This window comes from Terrapene carolina, unplaced genomic scaffold (assembly GCF_002925995.2).
Source record: "Terrapene carolina triunguis isolate 2854851 unplaced genomic scaffold, T_m_triunguis-2.0 Scaffold35098, whole genome shotgun sequence".
Lineage (NCBI taxonomy): Eukaryota > Metazoa > Chordata > Testudines > Emydidae > Terrapene > Terrapene triunguis.
The window spans coordinates 5096980-5124526 of NW_020699449.1; the positions used below are offsets into that span (position 1 = coordinate 5096980).

Consider the following 27547-nt stretch of genomic DNA (forward strand, 5'->3'; position numbering starts at 1 on the left):
TTTACAATCAGTGCAAAAGTTTTTATTAGGTTGTTCCACTCATGACAAGTTAGATCTTCATCAAATTTGTAATTCTCCCACAGTATTTTTTCAGTTATATTCAGTCATGTAAAATATGAAAAAAAAAATTATTTCGCTACATATTCCTAGTTGCCCAAGTGCTAAAAAAAAGTTACAGCAGATTAAGGACAAACCTACAGCATTCACTTACTTTAGCTGGTTCTGATACAGAGGCATATTTTTTAATTTGAGAGTCAACTCCTAGAGACTTGGCTAATTGCACAGCATTTGTATCGTCACTGATTAGCGTCCCAAGAGCCACAAGCAGTCTAAAAATGGCTTCAAGGTCTTGAACAACTTCTATGACTGTGCTGATTACTGACAAACACTGAGCTTTTCCCTCAATGTTATTAACTTTATGTAACCAAACAGCATAGTTCAATGTCAATGTGGCCAGTGCGATGTGAATGTTCTTACTGCCGCCCAATTTCAGTTCTATTGCATGGGACATTATTGTGTCCCTCTGTGACATCATGAGCCTCTGGCCTCCCTGGCTGACAAAACAATTGCAAAGAGTTCTAAGTGCCAGTAACTGGTTTGCCTGCTTTCCGTTACGACTCAGAAATTTTAGGAGATGGCTGCTGAATCGTATGCTATCCTTTTCACTGCAGAAATTCTCATTCACGCTGGGATGCCTGATAGACAATCGAAGAATGTCTAATGCTGGAAAGACAATATCTAAGAGACAAGAAAAATATTTTAATGCATTACACAGATATTGCATTGTTTGTAAGAACTGGAGAGCTTTCCTTATATGTGCAGATCTGTACTCCTGCTTTTGAAATGAATACTATAAAAGGAACATACAGAGAACAATTAAGATTCAGAGACCCCAAGTGCCTAAACAACAACAAGTACTCAAATATTCAGAAATTCATATCAAAACCAAAATTGTGTACAGAGCCTCAATTGTACAAAAAGTTTCAGATGTCTACCAGAGAAACTTTGCTGCCATGGGTATTAACTTCAGATACAGCCATAGTGCTTCCAAGACACTTGTAAACTATCATGTCCAAAGAATTCAGTCTGACAACATTGAGAAGACACGATACTTCACATGCAACACAGTTGTTTCACAGGTGTTAACTTTTTTCAATGTAGCCCACATCTAAATAGCAAGCATATCATGGGCAACCTCCCATTCCAGATCTCATAATGTCTTTGTGACCACTACAGCAACTGTTTACATGGAAAAGGAAAATATTTAGTGTATTTTCAGCTGTCCACACTATGATATGTTTTTTATCCAATTTGAAAAAAAATGGAAAGGATGCCATGAACTTAAAACCTAGTCTGTATTTCTAAAGTAAGCTTAAAATATGAATAGTTTCAGGTACTACTTCTGCCTCCTAGCTCACATACAAATATTTGTGGCTATAGAACCACTTAAACAAAAAACAAAAACAGCAAACATTGAACAAGGGAAACGGACACTACCGAAACAGGCTATATACAAATGGCAGGCAAATATACAACTTTAAAAGGAGATTTCCCCCCCCTCCCCTAATTTTGGGTGTTATTTGTAACAGTTGGTGAAAGGTTTCAGGCAGAAATGTGATTTTTAAGTTAGCACAGTCCCTTTAATTGCACTGTGAGCTACTGATCTCCATTTTAATTTCCCCAAACCATCTATTCTGTTTCTTTTTCTCTCCTATACATGCTTTCTTGCCCCCAAATCTCCTCCTCTTCCCCAGACACTTCCCTGCACTCACACTCCCCTGAACAAGATATCTAAGGTGCTAAGATCCAGGCAGTTAATTTCCTGGATATGCTGCCCAGTTCCATCTTCCCCTGGACATTCTTCCCTCTCTGGTGGCTGACAGCTCCTGTCCCACTGATGGATCCTGTTCTTTTCCTTTTTAGCAGCAGGGCTTTTTTACCATCAGCTGCACCTGATCCTCCTCCTCACATGCAGCTGTTTTTACAGGCATCCAGGCTCTTTGAAATGAAGAGACTGTACACCCGTAAAAGCACTAGAAACATGTAGGTGTCAGCACTGATCTCCCACATCTCTGTAGACTATAGTATAGTTAACTGCTATGTTTCACAACTGTTATGAATAATTTACCTAACATCAAAAAAATTCATATTAAATCTCTTAAATGTGATTTGTTTAAAAAAAGTTAGTTTTCTACTTAAAACGTCACGTTAGCATTAGCTTGACATAAGGTTAATTTTAAATTCAGTTTCCTGAGTTCAGCACACACAGTGCACCCAACTGATTTACACAGGCTATAGATCTCAACCTGACGCCACCAGAAGTTTCCAGATCACAGGCCCTGGTTCTAATGGGGGACTTCAATCACCCTGACATCTGCTGGGAAAGCAATACAGCAGTGCACAGACAATCCAGGAACTTTTTGGAGAGTGTTGGGGACAACTTCCTGGGACAAGTGCTGGAGGCACCAACTAGGGGCCCTGCTACTCTTGACCTGCTGCTCACAAACAGGGAAGAATTGGTAAAGAAAGTAGAAGTGGGTGGCAACCTGGGCAGCAGTGACCATGAGATGGTCGACTTCATAATCCTGACAAAAGGAAGAAAGGAGAGCAGCAGAATATGGACCCTTGACTTCAGAAAAGCAGACTTGGACTCCCTCAGGGAACTGATGGGCAGGATTCCCTGGGAGGCTAATATGGGGGGGAAAGGAGTCCAGGAGAGCTGGCTGTATTTTAAAGAAGCCTTATTAAGGGCACAGGAACAAACCATCCCAATGTGCAGAAAGAATAGCAAATATGGCGGGTGACCAGCTTGGCTTAACAGAAGAATCTTCGGTGAGCTTAAACACAAAAAGAAAGCTTATAAGAAGTGGAAACTTGGGACAGATGATTAAGGGGGAGTATCAAAATATTGCTCGAGCATGCAGGTGTGTAATCAGGAAGGCCAAAGCACAATTGGAGTTGCAGCTAGCAAGGGATGTGAAGGGTAACAAGAAGGGTTTCTACAGGTATGTTAGCAACAAGAAGGTGGTCAGGGAAAGTGTGGGACCTTTACTGAATGGGGGAGGCAACCTAGCGACAGATGATGTGGAAAAAGCTGAAGTACTCAATGCTTTTTCTGCCTCGGTCTTCACAGACAAGGTCAGCTCCCAGACTGCTGCACTGGGAAGCACAGTATGGGGAGGAGGTGAGCTGCCCTCAGTGGTGAAAGAACAGGTTAAGGACTATTTAGAAAAGCTGGACATGCACAAGTCCATGGGGCCGGATGCAATGCATCCAAGGGTGCTGAGGGAGTTGGCTGATGTGATTGCAGAGCCATTGGCCTTTATCTTTGAAAACTTGTGGCGATCGGGGGAGGTCCCGGATGATTGGGAAAAGGCAAATATAGTGCCCATCTTTTAAAAAAGGGAAGAAGGAGAATCCGGGGAACTACAGACCAGACAGCCTCACCTCAGTCCCCAGAAAAATCATGGAGCAGGTCCTCAAGGAATCCATTTTGAAGCACTTGGAAGAGAGGAAGGTGATCAGAAAGAGTCAACATGGATTCACTAAGGGCAAGTCATGCCTGACCAAACTGATTGCCTTCTATGATGAGATAACTGGCTCTGTGGATATGGGGAAAACAGTGGACGTGATATACCTTGATTTTATCAAAGCTTTTGATATGGTCTCCCACAGTATTCTTGCCAGCAAGTTAAAGTAGTATGGATTGGATGAATGGACTATAAGGTGGACAGAAAGCTGGCTAGATCGTTGGGCTCAACGGTAGTGATCAATGGCTCGATGTCTAGTTGGCAGCCAGTATCAAACGGAGTGCCCCAGGGGTCGGTCCTGGCTCCGGTTTTGTTCAACATCTTCATTAATGATCTGGATGATGGGATGGATTGCACCCTCAGCAAGTTCGCGGATGACACTAAGCTGGGGGGAGAGTCAGATACCCTGGAGGGTAGGGATAGGGTCCAGAGTGACCTAGACAAATTGGAGGATTGGCCAAAAGAAATCTAATGAGGTTCAACATGGACAAGTGCAGAGTCCTGCACTTAGGACGGAAGAATCCCATGCACCGCTACAGGCTGGGGACCGACTGCATTAGTAGTGCTGCATTAGTAGGAGCATTGCCAGCAGATCAAGGGAAGTGATTATTCCCCTCTATTTGGCACTGGTGAGGCCACATCTGGAGTATTGCGTCCAGTTTTGGGCCCCCCATTAAAGAAAGGTTGTGGACAAATTGAAGAGAGTCCAGCGGAGGGCAACGAAAATGATTAGGGGGCTGGGGCACATGATTTATGAGGAGAGGCTGAGGGAACTGGGCTTATTAGTCTGCAGAAGAGAAGAATGAGGGGGGATTAGATAGCAGCTTCAACTACCTGAAGGGGGGTTCCAAAGAGGATGGAGCTCGGCTGTTCTCAGTGGTAGCAGATGACAGAACAAGGAGCAATTGTCTCAAGTTGCAGTGGGGGAGGTCTAGGTTGGATATTAGGAAAAACTATTTCACTAGGTGGGTGGTGGAGCACTGGAATGGGTTACCTAGGGAGGTGGTGGAATCTCCATCCTTAGAGGTTTTTAAGGCCCGGCTTGAAAAAGCCCTGGCTGGGATGATTTAGTTGGGGATTGGTCCTGCTTTGAGCAGGGGGTTGGACTAGATGACCTCCTGAGGTCTCTTCCAACCCTAATTTTCTATGATTTCCCAGCTGTAGGCAGAATACAACTGCAATACTTCAAAACTCAAATACTGGTACACTTAATCACTTCCAGTTGGCCACTTTCAGCTTAGTCCAATGAGCTCCTGAGAAGATGCATTCAGTGCAGTTTTGGAGGTTTACAGAGTAGCTTTTGAACATCTGGGTTTAAACAATGCAGAACGAGGGATAGCTCAGTGGTTTGAGCATTGGCCTGCTAAACCCAGGGTTGTGAGTTCAATCCTTGAGGGGGCCATTTAGGGAACTGGGGTAAAAATCTGTCTGGGGATTGGTCCTGCTTTGTGCAGGGGGTTGGACTAGATGACCTCCTGAGGTCCCTTCCAACCCTATGATTCTATGAACTCTATGAACGACATGCTTTTAAGTGAAGCAATCATGAAAAATCTAAGGCACCATAATGCAAAGTTAATTACTTCCCTTCCTCAAATAACTATGGATGAATATTTGGAGGGAACAGATACACTGTGGAGGAACAACTCAAAGGAAGGGATAGATGAAGAGGAGCTTCCCAATTATCTCCTGCCCATCCATATAATGTGTTTATTTCATACCTTCTGGCCAGTTAATTGCTTTCCACAAAGTTTGAAGTTGTTGTGCTGTTGGTGTTTCTAAAGAGGTATTACATGTTACAAAGAGTAACTTTTCTAGGAGTATCAAATCATCTTCAGTTAGCTTTTGTTCTTCAGGTGCGCTTCCATTAAGTTCCTTTAGTTTACCTGTGCAACCAAAAAACCCCAAAAGGTTAGTCTGTGCCAGTAGATTTCACCACCTGAAAAATACTTACAAAGCACTTTCCAGAGAATCTCAAAGCATTTTAGAAACATCGAGCCCCCACTATTTTCACAACTTTTGTTCTGTAGATTTTTGCACAGAAATTGTTATTTTGCTTGACTTCACAACCTTTCAAATTCAGTTTTTCCACAAGTGGCTATTTTTCACGATCGTCATTTCCAAGATCACCCAGCAAGTCAGCAGCAAAGCTGAGGTACAATCCCAAAATCTGGATCCTTGATTCCCTGCTCTAGCCACAACATTCCATGATCCACAGTATCTCTGGAAAACTCTTGACCCAGAGAAGCCTGGACTTCCTAAGCTTAAGTTATAAAAATACATCAATAATATTAGTTCATATTTTATCATTTTCATTTCTCATTAAGAGACTTGGCATTACAGACTCAAGAATGTTCAAGAAAGAGCTGGTTACAGAAGTAAGTAACACTGTTGCAAATTTTCAAAAGTAAATAAAGTGTTTTAAAATAGGGGAGGGGGAAAAGATTTTGAATTCACATCTATATGGTACTGAAACATGTCAGCTGAAGGTGGTAAAGGATCATATCACCACAAATTAGTTTTGGGTGTTTATAGCTGTTCTCTCCCCCCCCCCTTACCTTTTGATTATCAGGGTAGCTAAGGTATGGGAAGGCTGGGTAATTCAAAGTTTAACTGAGTCAAGACGTGCTCGGAAATTATTGAAATCATCTTAATATGCATACTTGCTTGTTAAGTGCCATGAAACATGTAATCACCTTATGATTCAAAAAGCCTTTGAAACTAAAATTAGTTTCAACTATGCTAATTTAAGGACAAAATATTTATTATATATAATATATTCCAAAATTTTAAAGTTTGCCACAAAGTTGATCCACTGATGCACATATGCCTACCAAAGGTCACAAATTCCAGTTCTATAGAAAAGTACAAGCAGGAGTACCACTTCAATCTTGTCAAATTTGTAGCGGATAATCAATGGGAAGTCCTGGAAGGACGGGTTGACATTCTATCTTGAAAAAAAACCCTACATTAAATTTGTAGTTGGGGACTCTAGCCCCCGAGTTCCATAATCTTTATCATTTGAACAATTCACTCACACAGGGCCAGTAGGAAAAACTTTCCTGGGTGAGTGACATCAATGTTTGCAGAATCTAAGCTTTCATTAAAAAAAAAAAAAATTCTAGCCCTTGTGGTTGCAAATTTCAGTTCTCACAGCTATTACTGGAAACCCTGTGGGCAGCAATTAAACCAGTAAAAATTAGTCAATTTCATTCTCCATCATAGGGAAAATCTAGGAGTAATAGCAGAGGTAGGACTAGAGCTATTTACTAGAGAGAACTCCCCACAAATGAAGGCATGGGATCAGCAGAGACCACCACTATACTCAAGCAACCAGCAGCTTATAGAGTTAGAGGAAGAATGTTCTCTCTCTACCATAGGCGCGTGAAGTAGCGGTGTGGGGGGTACTGCAGCACCCCCAGGTTTTATGCAGGGCAGCTGGCCCCGCACCCCGCTCCCCAGCCACTGATTCCGTGCATAAAACTGGGGTTGTTTCCCACGCCTATCCCCTGCTCCTGGCCCTCTGCCTGCACTCTGTTCCCCAACCCCTCATCTCACCTGAGGCTCGGGTCCTGACTGCCAGCCCCAACCCTGCTCCCAGGCCTCCATGCCCGGGGCCCCACACCCAGTCAGGGCTCTGCTCTTGGCCCCGCACATGGGGTCCCAGCTGCCAGCCCCTGCCCAGGGCTCCGCTTCTGGCCCCACACCTCAGCCCCCTTATCCCATCCGGGTCCCCCGCTCCCAGAGAGACAGCCCTGCTCCCAGCCTCGGGGTGGGACGGGAGGGCAGACAGGGTTAAGGGGGCTGGCTTTCAGCACCCTCACTACTAAAAACGTTCCAGCGCCACTGCTCTCTACCCTCTAGCAGTCTGGGTTTGGAGTTCACATTGATCTGATATTTTCTAGTACCGAGTATAAAATATGGAACCCCAGGAGGTGGTCAAAGGAAAGCACCCTGGTAGTAATCCCAGCACTCTTCATTTTCCAAGCAGCTGGGGTAAGGTTGTGGGCATATTAGGACCCTTCATTTTAGTTCAGTCCTCTGGCTATTGGATATTTGGTACATTTTCAAGCCCCATAAGGTGGGAAGATGGGGAGAGGGTGATAGTGAAATGATGAATAAATGTGGGTGGGAAGGAGATTTTACGTTCATAAGCTCTTTAGGGTAGCACTATGTCATCCCGTAAATCTCATTTTGAATTACTATCATATCAAGTATAGTTTTATAGAACTCCCTAGGTACAGAAAATACAGACAAAAAAAGAAGGGTAAGAGATTTTGGGGACAGATGAGACACAGAAAACATAGGGGAGGAAACAGAACTAAATAGCAAATGATAAGGGGGGAGGGTCAAGGGAGAGTCAGAAAAGTAAAGTGACAGTGAAAACAAGCACTATGATCTACTACAGCAAAGAGAGAGTGGAGTCAAGGCAGAAAAGGAAAAGTCTAACAAAAGCAAGGTACATTTACATGAATTCAATGGAAAGTTTGTTCACTGTAAATTACAGTTAAATACTGTACACCAGTTGTTCTCAACCAGGGGCCCGAGGCCCACTGCGGGGCCATGTGCACGTTTCAGGAGGTCCTCCCAAGCAGGGCCAGTGTTAGACTCGCTGGGGCTCCAGGCAGAAAGCAGAAGCCCTGCCACCTGGGGCTGAAGCCAAAGCCGGAGCAACTTAGCTTTGCGGGGACCCCTGTGACATGGGCCCCATACAACTGCCCTGCTTGCTACTCCCTAATGCTGGCCCTGGCTTTTATATGCAGAAAACCAGCTGTTGTGGCACAGGTGAGCCGTGGAGTTTTTTAGCATGTTGGGGGGGCCTCAGAAAGAAAAAGGTCGAGAATCCCTGGTGTACACAACTGTTTTACTTCGTGTGTTACGCAGGATGTCAGGCTAGATGAGTATAATGTCCCTTTTGGACTTGGTCTAGGAAAGGGCAGAGGACATGACTGTGTAACACAGCACGGAGGACATGACTACCCAGGATATTGGGTACATTTTTCAAGCCCTGGCTATACATTCCAAATCAAAGGATGTCCTCCTGAAGCCAGCAAGGGCTGGGAGCACTGTGGAGTTTTATCGCAACAGGGGGAGCAAGACTTGTATCACTCAGAATCACAAATTCAGTGAGCAAAATCCCCAAAAAGAGCAAGAATAGACATGCAAGACTTGTATTACAGGGAGAACCAAGTAGATATTTTATATAAAAGAAAAATTAGTCCCTTGTGAAATTTAGTCTGGACTCCCAATCCCCCATGGTCTGGATTTTCAAATACCCTTCCATATTGTAGGTCTGGCTGGAGCTGTGACTGAAAGATATCAATTGTGCAGGACTAGAAGGTTGGAAATGTGGTAAAAATAATGTAGCTTCTTGGAGGGGTTGAGAAAGAATGGAGAATTAGTTTAACCAAAATTAGATATAGGAATAAAAAACTCACCCAAGATTTGTGTGGGGTTGGCCTGGTCAAAAGTGACAGCTTCCTTCTTTGGAAAATAAATATTTTCAGCTTTAGCATCAGTTGCTTGATAAGCACCTCTTCCTACACAAGGTAAAGATATTAGAAATTCAACAGAATAGTGTTTGATAACAAGTAGTAACTTCCTTTCAGAAAGTTAAAATTGCTCCTGAAATTTGTCACTAGTTATGCCATTAGTACTTACAATAGTTACAAAACCAAAAGGCCATAATTATAAACAGAATTAATTCATAATTGGATTTTTTCCAAATGCTTTCCTACACAATAGCAAGTGCATAACTAGGATTTCATTGTAATCCAAACAAATATCTTTCAGTTCACAATCTTTTCATTGATTCAAATATTCCAAGATCAGAAGGGACAATTGTAAACATCTAGTCTGACTTCCTATGTAACACTAGCCACATATCTCCCCCAAAAATCTACTCTCCAATTCTAAGTATTAATCATATTTGACACACAAGTATGGACAGTCCAAATTTTAATCCACAAAAAAACCCTTTATCTTCACTGTGTCATTTTCACAATAAAGAGGCAAATGATTTAGGTGGTCTGCATGGGCTACACCTACATTATTTGGAATTGAAGTTTGAGAGATTTCTTTGGAAAGGCAATTTCCCCTATCTTAGCAATGAATTATCAGATTTGACCTATTACCTGTGATCGATTTGCTAGAATTACATCTGAAAAGAATAAACTCAATTAGTAGAATTCATTTAGCTATTTAAAACTGAATATACCAATTTCTCCGGCTGGTACTACTGACACCATCTGTATGAGCAGAAACCTATTTAACATACTAATAGAGTCACCCTTATATTCCTTTAAGGGCAGATTAAACACCACATACTTTGATGTTTCACTGTACGATTCCCACTGGAGCACAGAATAGAGATATACAAAAGATGAAAAATTTCTTCCATTTTTCTAATCATTTCAGAGGGTGAACAGGCTTCCTTTTACTACAGCTTTGAAAACAATTGAATTTAATATAAAAATCTCATCTCAAGCAGAATCTTATAGTGTTAAAAGAGAAACTGAAGTGAAAGATTAGTAATGCTTATTTATTTGCAAGATGAAGCCCTTACCAGTAAATGGATCAACTACTCCACTTAAAGGAGCTACCATATTAGATGCCGAACCAGGGACATAGCGACCAGCACCTAAAAGATGGCAATTGAGGGATTACATTAATGTATACCACAGCAAGGAAAGTAAAAAGATAACTAGGTTTTTCTGCTATTGATGAAATTATATCACACAGTCACAATATCCGTATACCCCTTAAAGTAAAAATGTTATTTTTAATGAAATAAAAGTTATCCTCAGCATTTCACACAGTTTGAGGATTGTGCTACACGGTGGTATGTTAGCTATGCCCTGTTTCTTCTAGCACAAAACTAGAAATTAAAAAATACAAGCCAAACTGATCTTTCTCGAGTGCCAAGTGATTGTCTTATCCCCACACCAACAGTTGTAGTCACGATCCTGCTAATTTGAAAGTGTTCTATACTATTACATTAAGACAGTTTTCACTCAGATAAAACCAGAGTAGTAAGAAGATACTAACGTGTAGAATTCTACAGAAAAAACCCAACCCCTAGTTGGCCAAGTGACTTAACAAAAGTTTAGCAAATATGAGGGTTAAGCACCTTGTTTCCTCTGCAGCTGGAGTGGTGGTACACTGTAGAGGACAAACTGAACTGTGTGAGGTAGAAGAGGGAGCCTCATATCACTTCTCCTCACAGTGGATTATCACAGCAGAGGAGTCAGTCTGGTCAATCTGAGTCAAGAGGAGTCAATCTGATCAAGATTGTGGCCCCCAAAATGAAGGGATGGGTGGAAACTTAGTGCTCTTTGTTGGCCATTGATTGGGCCTGAACATGATAAAAACCCACCTTTTGATGCCTGCCAGAGCATCAGAACAAAAATCAAGTTATGCAATACCTGTAAATGGATCTGGTGCAGGTACAGCATTGGACCCAGATGAAGAGCCCGGAACATAGCGACCACTGCCTGTGAAGTAGTAAGAAAAGGAAAGCCAGTTTATTTTCTTATGTTGATGATAATTTTTACTGAAACCCATTAGTCTCTGCACTGGTCACTCCTCAGATAGCAAAGTGGCTCAAAATGAGGCTGAATGCAGTTTGTGCCTGGGGTGATAAAAATGTTTTGCAGGGTTTTTTTTGTTTTGTTTCTAAAGAAAGTTATACATACACACATACCATACATATACCCACACTTTCTAGTCATCTAGCCAAGCCAACTGAGCATTTTTTTTTTCTCATTTAAAAAAGGTATATATTCCTACACATTTGTTGTGACTGTCAGCCTCCTACCAAGTTGCCAAATCAATCATCTATGTTGCAAAATTAAGGCACTCTTGGGTTAAAATCATTCCATTTAGATTGAGACTTACCAGATTTGCAATGTATCTCCAAAAGGAAGATACTATTAAAAGTCTTGCATACAAAATTATGTCTGTTCACTGAGCTTGACTACCCTCAAGAAGTCAGCTCCACGTATTTAAAAAAAAAGGACAATGTCAAAAATGTACTTTATTTTTAAAATAAAATTTAAGAAAGTTTCCTTGCTACTACCACGTTATCAATAAAGGAGGAGTTCACTTTCCACCATGTATGTAGTTTACTTTTTGTTCTTCAATGGGATTGGAAAATGCACATAGTAGTCTATCCTATTTAGGTTCTTGCACCTTGTTCATTACCATTTGAGCACTTTCTAGACTTTCAAAAGACAAACTGGGTGAGGTAATGTCTTTTATTAGACTAACTTCTTTTGGTGAGAGACAAGCTTTAGTGCTTACAAAGAGCTTTTCTTCAGGTCTAAGTAAGCAGAAACACTATCTATCAAGTGGGGTTCCTCTCCATTCTTCCCCAAGGAATTAATTGCATGTGTATGTTCTTATTAGTTATTTCAACAGTTCATAATCAGTTGCATTTGATTTTCATAAACTAGCAAAATGCTGAAGTAACACATTGCAAGGTAATGTTTCAATCTCAACAGAACTTGTAACTGAAATATAAAAAAGTCAAAGTATTTCTATTCAGACTTTTTTTTTTTTAAAAGCACTAAGCAACAACAACAAAATTGTACTAAGATTCCTGAGAGCTTTTTAATTTAAGGTTAAAAAAAAAAAAAGTTATGCTGTTTTGAAAAGCTTTGTTCTTATTACTGATTATAAAAAGAAAATTGAAGAGTAAGTGACTAAATTTTTGTTGACAGTTCAGTTTAACACAAAATGCAAACCCAACACAGCAGTTAAATTAGTAACAATTAAACAAAACATAGTGGAAGTCAATTTAAGTCAATCAGAAACTAGATCAGGCAAAGCCCCACAGTAAATCAGTGTCTTGCTATACAAGTATTGGAAATGGAATTTGGAAGCTTAGTGGGCTCATATTTGCATAGTAATATACAGAATGCTTTCCCAGCATTCTGCTAAACTGATGTCCCAAATTTGTGAACATGCCAACTACATAAAAATATGTTGTACGCTGCAGACAGAAAAGAACACGCACCTTATAGTTTGCAGTTTTAATTCAGAAAGATATTAACATTTGAGATCTTAAAGAATGCACCAGTGATAATTAAATTTTTTCCTTTACCTGTAAAAGGATCTGAAAATCCAGTGTCTGTATTCCCCAGCGTTTGCCCTTTGGTGTTGTCTATAATAAACTTAACCACCTGATCCAGAAACATGGCATTTAGATCATTCTTCTGCAGGAAATTGTATGCAGTCAGCCAGGGATCATCACTGATGTTATATGGCAATTTGTAGGAAGGCCCATTTTCATTCACATCAATCGTGAAAACATAATCATATTCCTTTAAGTGGAAATGAAAATGGAAATAAGTCAAAGAGGTGTCATCACATATTTATCTACAGATACATCAAATATGGACTGTAAGAACAGTACAGGCAAATGATGCCGGACTAAGATTTCTGGTTTTGAGAACACGAATATCCTTGTTATTAGATTTCATTAAACTGTAAAATATAGTACTCTCCTATGCTGACTGTTGTCTAAATATTTTATTTTAGAAAATACTGGACACAGTTAAAAAACAAGTGTGGGCTAGATTAGCAAGTTTTACCATGAATAGAAGTGATGGTTTCCCTTAGAGTGCAGAGATGTTCCTTTTTAAAGGGGCAAAGAATAGGAAAACTGAAATCACACTTCCGTGTGTGTGGCTTTTAGAGACAAACTAACACTAAAAATAATTAAGCAGATATATCACATCAATTCTCATGAACAAGTCTGGCCATCTACAGAGGCTGCAGAGGTTAGAATAGATCAGACACACTATAAAATGCAGTCTTGAATGTATGTATACATATGTAGCATGAGAAACTAGTGACCTTTTCAGACATACAACTACAACTCCCATTGAAGTCAACAGAAATTGCAGGTACTGAAAAGCAGGCCACAGGATAATCAAAATATAATGAGGCATTAGCAATAAGCAATAAACGCGTAAGAACTCAATCCCAAATACTAAATTAAACACTGTTTAGAGTTTATACAGTTTTCCACATCAGCTAGTTGACTCTAGCAAATGTATTTCAGAAATATTAAGGTATACACTGTAGACAAGTACAGTATCTAACATTTCTGCTTCTAAATAAGAGATGTTTGTTAGACCTAGGATCTATAATGAAGTAATGACAAGTACATAACTTATTTAAAAGTTTATTCCAAACAATGACTGGAGTAATGTGGGGTTTTTTGTATGAAGAGTTACTAGAACATCAATACGATGATCTAAGAAAAAACTTTACATACCTTTCCTTCAAATAAAACCCTTCCAGATGTTTGCTGTGTGGCTCCAGATGAGCCAACCACTTCACCAATCTTGATCCACCTCCCTTCACTAACACTCCACTGATAGGCTTCAACTTTCCCATTATCTCTAATTAGTCGTGTCTGCCCCTCTCTTGTTCCTTGAAATAAAAATAAATAAATAAATAAAATAAAAAAGACATTGCATAGCTAGAGAGAACTAAGTCAGTGAATCAGCTTCCAATGAGAAATAAGAATGTTTCCAAGTTAAAAAAACCTTCAAATTTGGCTCAGGTTTTTACCTCCTGACTGGGGTGGGGGGGGTGTGTGTTGTGTGCACGCGCGTGTGCATACATCTTTCTGCTTAAGAGCTATCCAAATTATCATTGCTTCCTTTCATTTCACTTGGCTCCAGTCTTTTCTTATAGGGAGCTTCATTTTGAAGTAAGTAAATTTAAGACTAAATTTTGATGCAATTAAGACAACATCAGTTCTATTTCAACATTCATAGTTTGAAAGTGTTAAGTTTGTTTTGTAACTATTTTTTTCTTTTTTAGGAAAACAATGCCATATCAAGTTGTCCCTTACTGAGTCACATTGCTAAACAAAAACTGCTGCACTGTTGCATAATAAAGCCATTAAAGGCGCATCATAAATGTAACCTGTTCTATTTCTATGAAGTGATATTCTTCTATCAGTTAAATCCTCAGAAACAAAATCTTTTATTAGCGGCGTAACAGAGCCTCCATAACACCAGTGAACACAGAAGAATGAAATTTTTATTGTTAAAGAACACAATTTAAGTGATCAACAAAGCCTGCTCCATCCCCAGGAGAGATGAAGCTCCTGATGCTACAAAACCAAGGTTTATTATTGTTTGTTTTTTAATGCAATAGAAACTGAAGAATTTACCAGGTTCTTTCAGATGTTCCCTTCCAGGAAGATCATCAGCATTAATGTCTCCCAAATCACTAGTTTTGGGGTCAATAGTTGCCTGGGAAAGTTCATTTTCAAAAGCTTGAATCTCCTCAGCACTTGCTGTGCGCTCCAAAGACTCTGTAAATACTCTGATAATCCCATCACTGAATGCAGAGAAATACAACACATTTAAAAATGTAATCTCCATCATCTGATATGTCAAAGTGGTTATGTTCCTGGTATGGAATAAAGTTATTTCTAATATGAATTTAACTTTAATAGGCTAAAAACCAGTATCTGCTATACAAAAGATTCGGTTCTCATGTTGTCATTTTATCACAAAAAAAATAAGCAGACAGAGTAGAGGTGCCTTGAGGCAGAATACGCCTATCAAATGACTTTGGTACAGAATAACTGCTAGCCTATCCATGGTACTGAACTTTAAAAACCAGCCACATTTCCAAGGCACTATTTCTTCTGACGTCCTCAGAATAGTAAAAATGTTCTACTGAAACTAAGAAAATATAAAACCTCCTCCAAAATAAGAAATTTTATCTTGGAGCAAGGCACTTCTCCCACACACAATGATGCATATAATCAGTTTGACAAAGTGTTTTGCAAATTTAGCTCACTACATATTTATACAGACAGAGTGAGGTCTGGATACCTTGCACCAACCACGATGTCACCATTGTCTAATACACAGCAGCTCCAAACAGACTGAGCTGGAAGTCTGATTATCTGAGCACATTCCCCTCGTTTCCAGATTCTAAGTGATCTGTCCTCTCCAGTGGTTACAAAATCTGAAAAGAGCGAACATATAGAAGTTTAATATAAAAACAAAGATAAAAAGGTACAAAGTAGCTTCCTGCAGGTAAATACTTTACAATTAAATGCTTCTTGTTTCTCCTTAAAGAGGTCTACAGGGAAAGAAAGGGTAAAATAGACATTACTCATCCTTCTTTCTGAAAAAAGTGCTCAACTGTGTAAACTGGTGGGCTGATCCACTAGCCGGGAAGGTGAAATTATACTCCAAACAACAGCACAGTTCCAGTTCCCTTCTCAGGGCTTTATTAACAAAGCTTTAAAAAAACCAAAAGTCTCACCATCATCAAGGCATTGTCTTCCCCAGGGTCTGCAAGGACTTCAGTCTTCACAACCCTCCCTAGTGGAGGCTTTCTGCCAGCTGGCTCCTGCAGGTGTCCCCTTTGAAGGCCTTACAGGTGCAAGACAGACACCTCCTAGGTCCTTCCCGAACCCTGGGCCTCTCCCATCTGCCCCTCTGTCTAAGAGGCAGCAAACCTCATATGCTATTTACTGTTGAGCGCACAAACTAGGAGAAACATGTGACCTGCTACTACAGCTGCCAGTTTTAAAGGGTACAAGAACTGTAACAAGTGCACTGAGACATGTGCATGCACCCCCCGAGGCCCCGTGCTCTGTTACAGTGCTTTTGGAGCTTTAGTTTTCATCAAGTGTGCAAACATTCTATAAATCATATAAAGGTCTTATGATTAACACACAAACCTGAGAATCAACTTCTTCTGTAACCTTGGGCAAATCACAGTCCTGAGCCTCTGTTGTCACATCTAACTCTCAGATAGGTAGTGAAGATTACATAATTAACATTTGCAGCGTGCTCTGAGATCCTTCTGCAGAAGTTGCTATAGGAATATTAAATATTGTCTCTACGACTATTGCTATGTATAAGTATCATTTTTGCACTATGCTATGGTACTGATAGGCAGATGGCAACCCGGGCTGAAATCCTGGCCCTGTTGAAGTCAATGGGAGTTCTGCCATTGACTTCAGCGGGGCAGGATTTCACCCGATTCCCAGGACCTTTTGGCTCATATCTATTTTCTGAGCAGTTTTGAACCCAGATGTTCAAGAACATTTCTCCTGCAGTGACATGTTCATTGTCCAAACAGAAAAATACAGAAAATAGAATGCCGATGAAAGAACTCAGATTATATAATGATACCAGAACTGCCATTCATTTTAAAAAGCTATTTTGCTATTTTCCTTTGGAAGTAAAGTCTTACCTTTACAATGAGGGAAGACAGATATGCTGTATATATAATTTGTATGTCCGTAATAAATCTGAAGACACTCGCCCGAGATCTGCCACCTTCGAATACTGGCATCATTAGCACAGGAAAGAAATTCTGTGTCACTTAAAATCGCTAAACCTCTCACACAATCTTCGTGTCCTTTATAAAGGAAAGGAAAAGGTTTTATGAACAACCAAATATTGCTTTCAGCAGCAGCAGCTTAACATATTAATATCTTATTTTGCAATCTTATTTCTTTATCCTAGAAACTGATGTTTAATAAAGACCCAGCTTTAAAAAAATTCCTTTGCTTAGCACTTTCTGAAAATCAGGCCTCTTTAATGTGTCTCAAGTTGGGTACCCAAAAATCACTAGCCACTTTTGAAAATCTTGGTCTAAATATTAAGTTACTTGAACCATTAAATTTTCACAAACTGGAAGTTGATTTATAAAGATGTCAGATTAGAAAATACTCTCAATTTTACCCAAATACTTACCAGTGAATGTTCTCTCGCATCTGCCTGCTTTCCATAGTTTAATAGTTTTGTCAGCTGAACCAGTCAACATTAATCCCTGCTCAGGCAGTATCTTCACTGCCCATACTGCAGCTGTGTGACCCTGTGAACAAGACCAGTGTTAGAATAGCTAGAGAACAACTGAATTTACAAAGCTGTTCAATTATTCATTATTGGATATACTCATGAAGAACTACTATACCTGTAATGTCATCATGCATTTGTCATTCAACCAGACTTTAGCTGTGGTATCCCATGAGCCACTAAGCAATGTGCCAAATTTCCCAGATGAAAGGCTGCAAACTGGAACAAACATTCAAATCAGCATTGACACATTCCTATCCTCTGCCCCTTTCTTATTCCAGTAACATATGGAAGGAGATTTTTCTTATGTTAGCGGCATATATTCATGGAATGTAATTTTTTTTAAACTTATTTCCAGGGCAAGCTTTTGGTCCTTTCCTCTTCTACTTTGGAAAGGGAATTTAGCATAACTTCAGGTCACAGTACTAACTAGAACTAAATTCTTCAGAGGACATCTCTGTGACCCAGAGGTCCATTGGAGCCAGCTGGCAAATGGTACGCTGTTCTGTAGCAGCAACTCCTAGCAGGCCTGACTAACTCACTACACCTAGCACACAGCTTTCGGGGTATTTATCCATAAATGATGTAATGTAAGAGCTTAAATGAAAGCAAGCATCACGCTGATCATTAATGTCATTGTGAAATATATGTATAATGAAAATATGTTCCTAAAGTCTGAATCTAGACAGGACTCACAAACAGGTTTCTGCCAGACAAAGGTTGTATATTCACCTGTCTCGGTTCACACATAAGTTAAGCATAATAAGCCAATACAATGGAAACCCAATTTACATATGAAGTCAACAGGGAGGCAATACACTACAGACTGAACCACAGCAGGAAGTAAACTAACAACACATTTACATTCATGAAAACGGGATCCCAACCAAACTTGGTAGGAGACACTACAAAAGGACATGGGGGGGAGGGGAGGAGAGAGACAAAAAGGCTCTAGACAGGAGGTTAGTCTCTAAGTTTAGCATGTATTGATTTGATTTTATATGTAACCCTTCTGGTTTCATTATCCTTACTCACTAAAGTAGAACTGCAGCATTACGAATACCTCAAGAATGGAGGTTGTTCATAATTATGGTTGTTCTTTCAAAAGTTTACAACTGAAGATTGACTTAATACAGCTTTGAAACTTTACTATGCAGAAGAAAAATGATGCTTCCCCCCCCACCCCCCTTTTTTTTAGTAGTTTACATTTAAAACAGTACTGTATTTGGGGGGGGAGGGGGAGGGCAAATCTCTGCTGCTGCCTGATTGCGTACTTCCGGTTCCAAATGAGGTGTGAGATTAACTGGTCAGTTCGTAACTCAGAGTTTCTACTGTATGTCTTAAATCTTGATTTTTTATGATAAATTTATGATTGTTTTCACTATAAGTAGATCTCAGTCCTATTGTACAAGGAACTGATCCCAAGTCGAATCATTCAAGCTGATGTGTCTACTGTACCAGGTATGCTGTCCCCAAGGGTATTACCATGAGTGGATAAGGGGCTGAACACAACAGGGGAACGCTTCAAAGTCTTGGGTCTGGGGCAGGGGTGGGCAAACGTTTTGGCCCGAGGGCCACATCGGGGTTGCGCAACTGTATGGAGGGCTGGGTAAGGAAGGCTATGCCTCCCCAAACAGCCTGGCCCCTACCCCCTCCCCGCCCCCCTCAGAACCCCCAACCCATCCAACCCCCCCTGCTCCTCGTCCCCTGACCACCTCCTCCCGGGACCCCCCGCCCCTAACTGCCCCCTGGAATCCCACCCCCTTATCCAACCTCCCCTGCTCCCTGTCCCCTGACTGCCCTTCCAACCCCTATCCACAGGCCCCCCGGGACTCCCACTCCCAACCCTCCCTGTTCCCCATCCCCTGTCTGCCCGCCCAGAACCTCCGCCCCAGCCATCCGCCCCCTCCTCCCTGACTGCCCCCCAGAAGCCCCTGCTCCCTTACCCAACCCCCCCCCCCGCCCCCTTACCAGCCGCAGGAGCTCACAGCTGCGACACCCGGCCAGAGCCAGCTGCGCTCCCCACGCTGCCAAAGGGAGCGGCAGGCAAGAGTGTGGCCTGCGTGGCTGCAGGGGAGGGGGGACAGCGGAGAAGGGGCCAGGCAGGACGGTCCCGCGGGCCGGATGTGGCCCACGGGGCTGTAGTTTGCCCACATCTGGTGTGGGGTATACCTACTGTTAACCTCCAAGGCAACATAAGGGTTTGTATAGCCCAGAGATTGATTGGGTAGCTAACAGACTGGAGGTGTCAGGGAGCTGACTCCCAATTAAGCACAAACAAGTCTCTCTCACACTGGAGTCAGGGAGGATAACAAGGTGTCTCTCGCCTGGCTGGCGCTGCGAGGGGGTGGGTCCCCAAGCATCTACACTGAAATTTTATAGCCCTGCAGCCCGAACCTTTCAAGCCCAAATCAGCTGACACAGGTCAGCCACGGGCATGAGGATATATCTACACTGCAATGTAAGCCCAGGGTTTGAACTTAGGCTCAAGCCCAACCCCCTTCCATCTACACACAAATCGCTCTAAGCCAGGGCTTGGACCCAGGAATCAAGCCCTAATGCTTTGCAGTGTAGACGCAGCCCCATTTGGCTCATGCTCTGGGAGTCTCAAAAGTATTCCACAATCCAAGGGCCAACTTTCTTTGTCCCCGGGACAGTCAAGTTTGGAGCAGGGCTCATGGTTTTTTAACAGCTCGTAAAGTCCCAAGTGGGGCCCTACTTCAGCATTGAGGCTCCTAGGTGATACCACAACACAAATATTATTAATCCAAATAAATAATTATACATTATGATAGCTATGCCTTGCTCTGTTGAAAACATGAGAGTTACTGTGACTAGTTTACAGAGAATCTGGATTATACAAAACCTGCTGATAGCCATATTTGGAAGTAATTCATCATGGAAAAATACTAAAGAATTCTAAGTCTTAGAAAAGCCACATTTTATGAGCCATATTTTATTTTAACCAAGTTAAAGACAATTTGCATTAGTTCCAGTTTTCGCAAGGGGAATTACAAAACAAGACCTATACTTACCAGTGTTTTTGTGACCCTTAAGGACATAGAGTGGAGCTGTGTCGTCCAGTGTGAAGATGCAAATATTATGGTCATTTCCACCTGTTGCAATTAGCCCATGAGGATAGATGTCATTTGAAGGTATGATGCATACACAAGATACAAAATTGGAGTGGCCACTCATACAATGCATTTCAGTAAACCCCCTGTTAGGACTAAACAGATATACAAATCAATAAATTTACATTTACAGAATCATAAAAGAAAACATACATTAATTTAAGCTACAGCATGTAATTTATATTCAAAAACTCTTGGACTGATTTTTAATATAAATTAAATATTGCTTACTATATATCTATATCTATATAGTAAGCAATATTTAAGCCTGGGCATTTATTTACAAATAACCTAAAGGAGTCAAGAAGTAAAGCCACTACTTCTATTATATTACACGTAGAATAGAAGGATTTTTCTTGATAAAGATTTTTGAATGTCAAGTATTTTACTGAATCCCATTTATATTTTTGAGAAGTGTTTGCACAAGCAGAACATAAAATACTAAATGATTTAAATAGCTACAGAAATTGAGATTAATAAATTCAGAAATAAAGTTAACTTGATAATCATATTTCTTAAAATCTTACTGATTGCCACTTAAGACTGACAAATGTTTACAAGTTCCCTCCAAAATCAGCAGATTTTTTCTTCCATTCTATTTAATACTTAAGGCCCATGCTGCAAATGGGAAGTTTACTACTTTCCAATAATTTGCGTTTCCCTTCCTACACATGCAGTTAGCTTTTTAATATTCATTTTGTAATATCCCCTTAATTTTTTTTACATCAGTTTCCCTTATTATAGTCAGAGTGTGGGTTGAAATTGTTTCCATAATCCATCTGGTTATGTTTAACAATAATATAGGCTTCCTGAAACAAGCCTAACAGCAGCAAATCTTTGATGTAATAATACAATCTATCAAATAATACAATATAATATTTTAATCTAGTATCTAAGATACCTTGTGATCACAAGTCAAGATTTCTGTAATGCATCATACAACTTTTATGTTGCATTAATAGTTCTCTGTTTTGAATTTTCAAGTCTTATTTTTTTAAGAAAAGATCATTCTCTATAACTAAGAAGACACCAATCGGCAAATTATTTATGCTTGTGTCATTAGAAGACTTGTGCCAGCTGGCGAAAGGCTGTCTGTTACTACTGCAGACTAAGGCCCCAATCCTGTAATTGACTGTGCATGGGCAACAAACCTCCTCCTCTTTCTTGTTCCTTCCCCCCTCCCCAATGTGAAGTACAAGTGGCTTTAATGGGGGACTGCCTGCACAAAGTCTTTTGCTGGATCAAGGCCTAAGTATGCACTTTTATACTCATGCTTAAGCATGATTAGGTGTTGTGGAAGCAGGAAAAAGAACTGTCAGAAAGTATATACCTTTATAAGCAGTGTGTATGAGCAAAGGTGAGGGCTTGAGGACTGCAAGAATTTTTAATGAAACTGTAAACTTAGGGGTTGTACCGTATGATTGGAGAATTGCTAACATAGTTCCTATTTTTAAGAAAGGGAAAAAAAGTGATCCAGGTAACTACAGGCCTGTTAGTTTGACATCTGTTGTATGCAAGGTCTTAGAAAAAAAATTTGAAGAAGAAAGTAGTTAAGGACATTGAGGTCAGTGGTAATTGGAAGAAAATACAACATGGTTTTACAAAAGGTAGATCGTGCCAAACCAACCTGATCTCCTTCTTTGAGAAGGTAACAGTTTTTTTAGACAAAGGAAACGCAGTGGATCTAATTTACCTCGATTTCAGTAAGGCATTTGATATGGTTCCACATGGGGAATTATTAGCTAAATTGGAAAATATGGGGATCAATATGAAAATTGAAAGGTGGATAAGGAACTGGCTAAAGGGGAGACTACAACGGGTCGTACTAAAGGGTGAACTGTCAGGCTGGAGGGAGGTTACTAGTGGAGTTCCTCAGGGATCAGTTTTGGGACCAATCTTATTTAATCTTTTTATTACTGACCTTGGCACAAAAAATGGGAAGTGCTAATAAAGTTTGCGGATGACACAAAGCTGGAAGATATTGCCAATACAGAGAAGATCTGTATGACCTTGTAAACTGGAGTAATAGTAATAGGATGAAATTTAATAGTGAAAAGTGCAAGGTCATGCATTTAGGGATTAATAACAAGAATGTTTGTTATAAGCTGGGGACGCATCAGTTGGAATTAATGGGAGGAGGAGGAGAAGGACCTCGGAGTATTGGTTGATCACAGGATGACTATGAGCCGCCAATGTTATATGGCCGTGAAAAAAGCTAATGTGGTCTTGGGATGCATCAGGTGAGGTATTTCCAGTAGAGATAAGGAGGCGTTAGTACCATTATACAAGGCACTGGTGAGACCTCATCTGGAATACTGTGTGCAGTTCTGGTCTCCCATGTATAAGAAGGATGAATTCAAACTGGAACAGGTACAGAGAAAGGCTACTAGGATGATCCGAGGAATGGAAAACCTGTCTTATGAAAGACAGAAGGAAGGCTGAGGGGAGATATGATTGCTCTCTATAAATATATCAGAGGAATGAATACCAGGGAGGGAGAGGAATTATTTAAGCTCAGTACCAATGTGGACAGAAGAACAAATGGATATAAACTGGCCATCAGGAAGTTCAGACTTTCTCAGAAATTAGACAAAGGTTTCTAACCATCAGAGGAGTGAAGTTAGGGAACAGCCTTCCAAGGGGAGCAGTGGGGGCAAAAGACATATCTGGCTTCAAGACTAAGCTTGATAAGTTTATGGAGGGGATGGTATGATGGGATAGCCTGATTTTGGCAATTAATTGATCTTTGACTATTAGCGGTAAATATGCCCAATGGCCTGTGATGGGATGTTAGATGGGGTGGGATCTGAGTTACTACAGAGAATTCTTTCCTGGGTGTCTAGCTGGTGAATCTTGCCCGCATGGTCAGAGTTTAGCTGATCGGCATATTTGGGGTCAGGACAGATTGGCAGAGGGCCTGGGTTTTTTTTGCCTTCCTCTGCAGCGTGGGGAACGGGTCACTTGCTGGAGGATTCTCTGCACCTTGAAGTCTTTAAACCACGATTTGAGGACTTCAGTAGCTCAGACATAGGTTAGGGGTTTAATACAGGAGTGGGTGGGTGAGATTCTGTGGCCTGCGCTGTGCAGGAGGTGAGACTAGACAATCATAATGGTCCCTTCTGGCCTTAAAGTCTATGATTCTATAACCTGAAGAGCTAAAGAACAGATTTTTGAAGTTTTGAACAATTACAGGGTGGCAACTGTAAGCGTCTCAACCTACAAAGTGCCTGCTGTAATACTGTTTTTTTCCACATTCTGATTTGGGGTTTTTCACAGCTACATCATAATTGGACAAAAACATTTACTTTGAAATATTCATATTTTAAAAGGAATGTCAACTAAAAATTCACACTTCTATCTTTGTTTTTCTTTTTTAATCTATAAGACACACCTAATATTAAAATAAATTAGAGATTAGAGGAGAATAATATTTCTATTTTAGGTTTGTTTATACAATACTTGACCACTCTCTGTACACAGTTTCAAGGCTTCCTCTGAACAGTCAGTCTAGTTGAGAAAAACAGTAATTAAAAATATAAAAATCTGGCAAACTACAAAAGTTGGCAGGTACTGAACCTGAAACAACTTCAAACTCATCTTTCCAGGTATTGTATGCAGCTGTGTCTCTACTTCCTTGAATGTCTCAGATGCACAGGAATCAGTGAAAATGTTATTTAACCCCACACTCCAAAGGCTTTCTTGTAAAAATCATGATCTTCCCCCCACCCTTCCTTCAGCTTCTCAAATGCTACATGTAGGTGGAAGTCACAATACGCACAATAGTGGAAGTCACAATAGTCAGCTAAAACCTCTCCTCCAGCAAAAAAAAGAACAAAGGGCTGTAGCAACCCCAGGTGCAGCCAAACATTTGTATAGGATAGCTTACGCATTGATCCCTTTCCACTGTATCCCTATAATTTCCTAAAGTGGACATATTGCTATTACTCACATTGTGATCCCTAACATAGTGGTGGAGAACTAGAAAGAGCTGTTACATTCATTTGGAAGAGAGGACAAATCCCTCCTTTGTGATAAAGTTGTTAGGAAATTTTAAGAGTCTATCCCTCCAGTGACACAGGCTCTCTATACTTTCCCTCACCCAAATCACAGTTTTATATGACAGCCTCCTGGCAAAATATTCAGACAAACTTGTCAATTGCTTCTCTTTCCACTCTCTGTTGGAAAAAGTGCATACCCACTAAATCAAGGATATGGCTCATAATTTTAAACTATACACACAGCAGGAAATATGTTTTGCTGCTGCCCCAAGTATACACTACAATACTACATAGCAGTACATCTACTGATTATAACAAAAGACTGGGAATCAGCTCTCAGTTTCAATTCTTGACTTGCTCTCTTAGTTTCAATTCAATGACTCACAGTGTGACCCTGGCAAGTCTACTTCGAAACAAAATTGTACAGTTGTTTGCAACACCTAAGATTTTTATAACTGAAAGCAGTCAACAAAAAGGTTTATCTTTATTTTTCAGTTTGTTTTGCGCATTGGACTGTACTTTGTGTACAAATAGTGTCAGCGCATACAATATCTGTATATTCAGTTTCTAACTTGCCGAAGAGACCACTGTGAACATTAAACACAAACACCCTTTTAAAAGATCTGTGAAAATAATTTAAACATTTTAGAACACTCTTTGCCCTGTCAAAAACTTGAATGACTATTTTTAAAAACTAAGTTTACAGTATCACTTTTATCTCTTATTGCTTCAGTAATCCCATCTATAAACAGCATTCACACATTTATGGGAGCGATGGAAAAATGTAGCATCTGTAAAGCACTCTGAGCTATTGAGATAAAATGACCTATAAGAGCATCATTCCCTGAATTCCCCAGAAAGTAGACACACGGACTACACTTTATGATCACTCACAGAGCAGCCCGCTATCCAACTGGACCAGACCCGCACAAAAAGCCCTGATGAAGAGCAACCACAAGTCTGCTCACTCCACAGTGTCGTTATTCAATCGAGAGAGTCACAAGGGGGTTAGAAAAAGCACAGTGCAAGCCATTAAGGCTGTAATCTATTTTTAAAATAGACACAGACATGTAAATAGCACCAGCCATAGAAAGAACAGAGAGATTCGACTCCTTTGCACTAAGAGTCTGAACGCTTATGGCCAAATTCAGCTGCGAGACACGTCCCCCCAACTCCCAAAGCGAGGCGCCAGGGAAGAGTGTGGCTCTTAGGGCCAAGAAGGGAATATCAGAGCGATACCAGTGGGGCTGGCCTGGCGGAGCCACAAGTGCCCCTATTACAGGGGAAGGCGGGGTCCCGCAGGCCTGCTGTCGGCGCAGCACAGGACTGGGGGGCGCGGGCTACAGGGAGCCCAAGCGGCTGCTTCTTCTGCTTCTAGGGGAAAGCGGGGCGCGGAGCACAACAGTGTGGGGCCCGGCCACCCCACATGCCCCCGAAGAGCCCGGTCCCCGCCCCCAGCACTCACCCGTCGGGGGCCCACAGCCGGGCGGTTCGGTCCCGGGACACAGACACGAAGCCTCCCGGCGGGAACAGGCCCTGACTCAAGCCCCGCACGTCCAGCTCGTGTCCCCCCACGGAGCAGCGGAGCCGGTAAGTGCCGCCCGCGCTCGCCATGGCCGCGGCTCTCCCTGCAGCTGGAAACCTCGCCTCAGCCCGGGAAAGCCGGCGGGCAGCGGAGGTACCGTAAGGAGAGACCCTGACACAGCAACAACACCCCTCCCCTCCGCCGGAAACCGTCATCAACAAGTGCCGGGCCTCCGCCCCCAGAGGCATTGGGAGCCTGGAAGGAGTGGAGACTGCATATCCCAGCATGCGGAGCGCCAGATAGAGAGGAAAGACCAGGTCGGAGATGGCGCGATGTGCGCTGGGAGTTGTAGTCTCAGTAGACCACGGAAGTTAGAGCTGGCGCATAGCATGCTGGGATTGGTGGGCCCTGATACAGCCAGCGCGGAAAGCTTCCCAAGTTGGGACGTGCAAATTGCAGTGTCCGAATGTCCTTTCCCAGCGCCTATCTGTGCTGAGGTTCCTGCGGGCCTTTCCCCCTCTCCCTTTAGTGGAGTAAACTGTGCATTCTCAGCGGGGGGGCGCTCGTTCTCCCTCCTGGCTGTTGGAGGCGGCGGGAGTTCAGAATCTCGCGAGAGCGGAAGGAGCGCGGTCGATGATTGGCTGGTGGGGCCGGTGGGGTGCGGTTGGTCGGTTGCTGTGATACTGGCGTCGCGTGGGGACGGGGGACGGGTCGGCTAGGAAGTAAATCGGCTCCAACTGGCCCTGGAGAGCGGCCGGCTCCGGTGAGACCGCGGGGCCGGGATTCCAACCGCTGTCCGCGCTGGGGGCCCGCCCCCCCGGTAGGGCGAGACCCCGCGCTCCTGCCTGGCGCTCAATCGCCCTGGGGAGAATCGGGGGCCGGATCCGAGTCTTCCCGTGACCGTCCTGGGAGGAAGCCACCCCCCAGCGCCGCCCCTAGTGCCCCTGCGCCGCCATCCCTTGTGTCCCCCAGCGATGCCCTAGTGCCCCCCCATCCACCAGCTCCATCCCTAGTGCCCCCTGCATCGCCCCTAGTGCCCCACCCACCAGCGCCGCCTCTAGTGCCCGGTGCGCCGCCTCTAGTGCCGCACCCACCAGCGCCGCCCCTAGTGCCCGGCGCGCAGCCCCTAGTGCCCGGCGCGCAGCCCCTAGTGCCTGGTGTGCCGCCCCTAGTGCCCGGTGCGCCGCCTCTAGTGCCGCACACCCCAGCGCAGCCCCTAGTGCCCGGTGCGCCGCCCCTAGTGCCCGCACCCACCAGCGCCGCCCCTAGTGCCCGGTGCGCCACCCCTAGTGCCCCTGCGCCGCCATCCCTTGTGTCCCCCAGCGCTGCCCTAGTGCCCCCCCATCCACCAGCTCCATCCCTAGTGCCCCCTGCATCGCCCCTAGTGCCCCACCCACCAGCGCCGCCCCTAGTGCCCGGTGCGCCGCCCCTAGTGCCCGGTGCGCCACCCCTAGTGCCCCTGCTCTGCCATCCCTTGTGTCCCCCAGCGCTGCCCTAGTGCCCCCCCATCCAC

The 27547-nt window shown here is 42.4% G+C and overlaps 1 protein-coding gene across 1 annotated transcript; it reads right to left on the minus strand.

Moving 5' to 3' along the window:
• LOC113405373 (phospholipase A-2-activating protein-like) lies at window positions 1-26321 on the minus strand. The gene is made up of 14 exons (XM_026646550.1): window positions 25975-26321; window positions 20413-20606; window positions 17496-17596; window positions 17276-17396; window positions 16770-16937; window positions 15392-15527; window positions 14719-14888; window positions 13810-13967; window positions 12631-12850; window positions 10952-11020; window positions 10093-10167; window positions 8966-9067; window positions 5249-5413; window positions 1-738 (listed from the first exon to the last, which is right to left on the minus strand). Exons 1-14 carry the CDS (start codon window positions 26319-26321, stop codon window positions 173-175), a joined length of 2592 nt encoding a protein of 863 aa, XP_026502335.1. The 3' UTR covers window positions 1-172.
• Between the last annotated feature and the right edge of the window lie 1226 nt (window positions 26322-27547).